Genomic DNA, 6827 nt, shown 5'->3' on the forward strand with positions numbered 1-6827 from the left:
AAGCTAAACCATAATTTTTTTTGTGATCCATATTAATTTGGAATATACATATATATATAAATTTATATATATTTCTGTGTATGTTTTAATTTTTTTTTTTTCTTTTTATTAGGAGACATATAAGAATAACTTAGGTTTTGTAAAAAATGATAATATATATTCAAGGAATTTGGCACAGTTAACATTAAGTAATTATGAATTAATAAAAGATAGCAAATACGAAAACATAACTGAACAGTTGACAAAAGAAGAGTTATACGAGCTTTTTGATTTATTAATTCAAGAACCACCAAGAACATATCTTCTTAATTTATGGAATCACAAAAATGGTATATGTAGACAAGGAACAAACGAATTATTAAAAAGATTAAAAGTAATTGCACCTAAACTTACATATAGACGTACGGGTAGCGCAAGTCAACGTGGTAAAGCACCTCCTAAAATAACATGGCAAGGATGTTCCTATGATTGTAATATGATGGCTTCTACTTTGGAAACAGAACAAACTAATAGATTTTATAACATACTTAATAAAAAGGCACCAATTGATGAAATAAAAAATTTCATTTTATCTTGTATAGATGAATTTGATAAATTACATAATGATTTATATGAGAAGTATGAAAGAATATTTACCCAATAAAAATAAGGATAAGAAAAAAAAAAAAAAAAAAAATAATAAATAAATAAATAAATAAATAAATAAATAAATAAATAAATAAAAATTAATTATATTATATTCAAAATACAAAAAAATTAATATGTACATATATGTATATATATATATATATATATATATATATATATAATAGAGTTTGTCTTTATTTGAACTAAACTATAAATGTTTTTATTTTTTTCCTGTTTTTTTAAATATGTATATGAAATCTTTTTGTATGTGTATTAAAAAAAAAGAAATATAAAAAAAAAAAAAAAATAATAAATAAGTAAAATTAAAATTTTTAATATTCATATAATTGAACTTTTATTTGAATTCATTTCTTGTATTAATATATTAGTAAATTTTGTATCTTCTGATTTTAAAACTGGATGACACCTATATAATATATATATACATTTAAGTTATATAAGTAGAGTTTAGTATTTTATAAATGATAATTTATAAGACACATTTAATTAATTTCGAGGAATTACATTTATTATTCCCTTTTTTGTTCTTTTATAATTATATGAAATAAAATTTATTCCTATCATTTTAAATATGAAATTAAATAATACAAAAATAGTAATAGGGTATTATCTTATATGGGACAAAAAACATAATGATTGTATATTATGATTTACATTAGTGTGATATATTATAGTGTAATTTTTATAAGGATTATATAATAATTTATTATTTAAATTAAAAGTATGACAATATTTGGACATATATAGGATTATATATTTATTTATTTTTATATTATCAGTAATTTATTTTCAGATAGAAAATAGGTATTAAATATATATATATATATATTTAATATTTATGAATAAATGTTTTAGATGTATTAATATAAGGCAATTTAATTTCTATTTATTTAAATAAATATTTAGTATTTATTTAATCAGAAGAAGATATTAATAAATTTACATAAACGTGTTACCTTCAATACATAAAAAAAAAAAAAATAAATTTTAAAGTATATAGGAAAAAAAAATTTTTGGAAAAATTTTTTCTTTTTTAGTTTTAAAAAACTTTATAATTTTAAAAGTGAAAGTAATTGTAGTATATATGTGTATATATGATATATTATTAATTTAATGAATATATTTATATAATTAATGATTATATATACATTTAAATATATGATTGAAATATTATACATAGTACTATTTTTTAGAAAATGTTGATTTAAAAAATCTTACAATAATAAATTTATAGTAGTAATTAATAATATTGATAATTCATCAAATAAAATATAACATATATTTTAATAATTTATATATATATATATATATTTTTTACATGAAATGTGTGTTAAATTACATAAAAATTTATGAGAAATATTTTTATTTTAATTTGTAATAAGAAAATTAGATTTAATATATATATGTGAATTAGTTATTAATGTTATTTATAATTAGTGTTCTTAAAAATATAAAAATAAGAGAAATTTAATTCTAAAAACCAAAAAAAAATTATTAAGGAGATATGTATATATATATATATATATATATATTAAATTTCTTACAAAATGTTTCATCTCATTTCATCTTTTTATATTATTATTAATAACATTATGAATTTCCTTTATATAGGATAATTTCATAATTGTTTTTAACGATGAGATTAATTTGGTTATTTTGATTACTTATTATTTTATTTTTTTTTTTTCTCAATTAAATTTTCTGTTTCTTTAATGGTCCTAATTATTTGGATAAGAATAACATACATGTAAAAGAATACGTAATATATTTTAAAGAATCTACATAAATTTTAATATCTATGGTTCTGTTATAAATTATATGTTAATTTAAAATTAAATTTAATTAATTTATATTTCTTTTAATATATAATTTAAAAGCCTAAAGAAAATTAATTAAAATATAGGAGATATTTTAATTATAAGCAAATATATATTATATTTAATTAAACATTTATAAATAAATACTTATGTAAAATATAAATTCCTTTTCTTTTATTTTTAATTTAAATGAATACAGAAAATATGTTATACATCTATATGTATCTATATAAATAGATATACATAAATAGAGTTAAAATTTTATATAGCAAAAATTGATTAAAAAATATATGTCTGTATAAATATTAGGGTAAATATATTAACTGTTTAAATGTGTTGTAGATAATCATTACAATGGATTATAAAATATTTTTTTTTATTTTTAATATTAACAATAAAATAAAATAAAAAAAAAAAAAAATTATAAAATAACAGTTACAATAAAAAAAAAAATTATTTTAGTATTAAATTAAAATTGTGTTTTTAATATTTAATGAAATATTTATGAATATATATATATATATATATATGTGTGTATGATATTAATTAGCTAATATATTTTTATCCTTATATAAATATATAAATAGAAAAAAAAAAAAATTCTTTTAATTATATGTATTCTTTAAAAAAACATTTTGAAAATTTATTCATAAACATAAGAAACTATGAATATTTATATATGTTTACATTATAATATTTTTTCAATTTTTTTATATTTTAATTTTTTATTTTTATTTTTTTTTTGGTTTTTTTTTTTTGGGAGGGAAGGGTGTATGCTTATTATAATTGTGTTTGTGAGATCAAACTTACTATTAAGAATTAAAATATCGAAAAAAATAACACACACACACACACACACACATATATATATATATATATATATTACTTAATAAAAAAAGAAAAGCTTAAAAATATATAAATTAAATTAAAAATAATATGGTAGAAATAAAAATATAAAACAATTTTTAGAACAAAGATGAATAACTTACATATATTTATAAATTTTTGAAAATAATAAAAGAAAAATATAAAATAATCAATATTATATTTTATTTATTTATATTAATATGTGAAGGATAAAAATAGGTACTTTATAGTATTTCTAATACACTTTCAAGAAAAATGTGATCTAATAATAGTATATAAAATTATTATATATATACAATACATATATATATTTAATATATATTTTAAATAATTTTTATTTAAATATTATAAATTATTATTTTTTCCATATTATATAATAAAGGTTATTTGTTCATAATAAAATATATTATTAATTAATATAATTAAAAAGTCTTAAAAAAAAAAAAATATATATATATATTTGAGAATTCTTAGATGAAATATTTTTTTAATTATAGGAATCATATTAAACACATTATATATATATAATAAAATATATAAAATATATTTATAGCATAAATATATTATTATGAAATTCTAAGGCGAACTTGACATTTTTTCTTTAAAAATTAATTGTATAATATAAATTATAAGTGTGTTAACATTTATATTAATAATAAATAAGAATTAAAAACGAATATATTATTTGAAGAAAAAACCTGTATAATTTTATTTAGAATGTGTTAAATAAATAATTATAAATGAATAAATAAATAAATATATATATATATATATATATATATATATATATATATATTATTATATTGATGTGTTTTTAATAAACGTATTAATTTTTTTTATTTTAAATTTTTTTATTTATACTTATAATTATTTTATTTTATTTTTTTTTAGAAATGAGTATTATATTAACATTTTTAGCTTTGTTTATTTATCTTATTTTTGTGTTACAATATATTACGGAGGATGTACATAAATATGTGTACACCGAAATTTGTGAAAAAGGGGCGAATGAAAATGAATCAAGCGTATATTGTATGAAGGATCATAAGAAGAAGAATTCTTTATATGTTTATAAACATATTATGAAATTTTTCTTAGATACATATAAATCATTTCCCAATGAAATTGCATTAATAGAAAATGCTAATGGGGAACCACAAAATTATATAACATATGATAATTTTTTTAGAAAGGTATCATCATTTAGTCATAGTTTGAATACTTATGAAGGGAAAGGTATTGAATCAAAAAAATATGATGAAGAACAAAATAATGGTATATTTAAATTGTTAGGTATATATGGTAGTAATTCGATTAATTGGCTAGCTTCTGATTTGAGTGCAATGTTGAGTGGTGTTACTACATTAGTGATGCATTCCAAATTTAGTATTGATGCAATTGTAGATATATTAAATGAAACAAAATTAGAATGGTTATGTTTAGATTTAGATTTGGTTGAAGGATTATTGAATCATGTAAATGAATTACCACACTTAAAAAATCTTATAATTTTAGATACTTTTTCTAAAACTAAGGAATTAAAATTAAATAAGGAAGAAAATAAAAATGAATGCTCAGTTAATTGTAATAATGTGAATGGAAATGATTTATCTAATATGATTGAAGTTAAGTCTTCAGGTCCTGTGGAATATGATAAAGAAAAACTAGAAAAGTATAATGAATTAAAAGAAAAATGTGAGAAATATGGAAAGAGGCTAATATTGTTTGATGAAATGACAAGGACTGAAACTAAGGATTTCACTATTAAAAATGAAGATCCTGATTTTATTACTTCTATTGTATATACATCTGGAACATCAGGAAAACCAAAGGGTGTTATGTTGAGCAATAAAAATTTTTATAATCAAATATTTTCATTATATAATCATAGTGTAAGAGAAAGGTATAGTTTTAAAAATCATTTATCTTATTTACCAATATCTCATGTGTTTGAAAGAACATTTGCTTATACTATATTAATGTATGGTGGAACATTAAAAGTATGGGGTAAGGATCTTAATTATTTTTCGAAAGATATATATAATTCTAGGGAAAATGTCATGGGAGGGGTACCTAAGGTTTTTTGTAGAATTTATACTAATATTATGAAAGAAATAGAAAATTTGCCACCTACTAAAAGAAAGCTTGTAAAAAAAATTCTATCTTTACGTAAATCTAATAATAATGGTCTTTTTAGTAAATTCCTTGAAAGTGTTTTTCATGTATCGAGTAAAATAAAAAATAAAATAAATCCCAATTTGGAAATTATACTAAGTGGTGGTGGGAAATTATCACCAGACATAGCTAAGGATTTTTGTTACTTATTAAATATTAAATATTTTCAAGGTTATGGTTTAACTGAAACTGGAGGTGCTATTCTTGGTAAACATGCGGATGATGAACATTTCGAATATATAGGAGGACCTATTGCTCCAAATACAAAATATAAAGTAAGGACATGGGAAACATATAAAGCAACAGATAAATTGCCAAAAGGTGAATTGTTAGTTAAAAGTGATTCTGTATTTAAAGGATACTTTTTAGAAAAAGAACATACCAAGAATTCTTTTACGAATGATGGTTTTTTTATAACTGGAGATGTTGTTCAAATTAATGATAATGGATCATTGAAATTTTTAGATAGATCAAAGGGTTTAGTTAAATTATCACAAGGAGAATACATAGAGACAGAAATGTTAAATAATCTATATTCACAAATTTCTTTTATAAATAATTGCGTTGTTTATGGTGATGATTCTATGGATGGACCATTGGCTATCATTTCGGTTGATAAAGATTTATTTTTCCAATGTTTGAAAAACGATAATATGTTAGAAAAAACTGGCGTTAATGAAAAAAATTATGAAGACAAATTAACTGATGAAAATATAAATAATACTATTTTTGTTGATTATGTTAAAGAAAAAATGATGGAACTTTATAAAGGAACCAATTTAAGCAGATATAATATTATTAATCATATATATTTAACATCCAAAATATGGGATACCAATAATTATCTTACTCCAACATTTAAGGTTAAAAGATTTCATTTATTTAAAGATTACGCATTTTTCATTCATGAAGTTAAAGAAATGTATAATAATAAATTAAAGGGAAATGATGTAGATAATAAGAATAATGGAAAAAAGAAAGACCAAAAAAAAAATGACCACAAAGAAAAAGAGAATGATTCGAGTAAATTAGAAAAAGAATCTGTTTCGAAACCACCTAAAACAATAGTAGGAAAACATGAAGAAGGTGTAGAAAATAAAAAGGTCAAATTAAGAGCTACCAATGAAACAAGAGAACTAGAAAGAAACAAATAAAATTTATATTGTACCAAATAGGACCATAAGAAAAAAAACAAAGTAATTTATATTACAAAAATATATTTATATTACCAAAATATATTTATATTACCAAAATATATTTATATTACAAAAATATATTTATATTACAAAAATATATTTATATTACAAAAATATATTTATA

At 18.3% G+C, this 6827-nt stretch overlaps 2 protein-coding genes across 2 annotated transcripts; both read left to right on the forward strand.

Moving 5' to 3' along the window:
* Positions 1-112: 112 nt before the first annotated feature.
* PGSY75_1372300 (exported protein (PHIST)) lies at positions 113-643 on the forward strand (the record flags this gene model as incomplete). Its single annotated transcript, XM_018787719.1, has 1 exon — positions 113-643. A coding segment is annotated over one exon (531 nt), but the record flags the coding sequence as incomplete, so codon positions are not given.
* A 3582-nt stretch (positions 644-4225) lies between these two features.
* Positions 4226-6661, forward strand: PGSY75_1372400 (acyl-CoA synthetase; the record flags this gene model as incomplete). The annotated part of the gene is made up of 1 exon (XM_018787720.1): positions 4226-6661. The coding sequence occupies one exon, from the start codon at positions 4226-4228 to the stop codon at positions 6659-6661; it is 2436 nt and encodes an 811-aa protein (XP_018640462.1).
* Between the last annotated feature and the right edge of the window lie 166 nt (positions 6662-6827).

The sequence above is a fragment of the Plasmodium gaboni genome, chromosome 13 (assembly GCF_001602025.1).
Source record: "Plasmodium gaboni strain SY75 chromosome 13, whole genome shotgun sequence".
NCBI lineage: Eukaryota > Apicomplexa > Aconoidasida > Haemosporida > Plasmodiidae > Plasmodium > Plasmodium gaboni.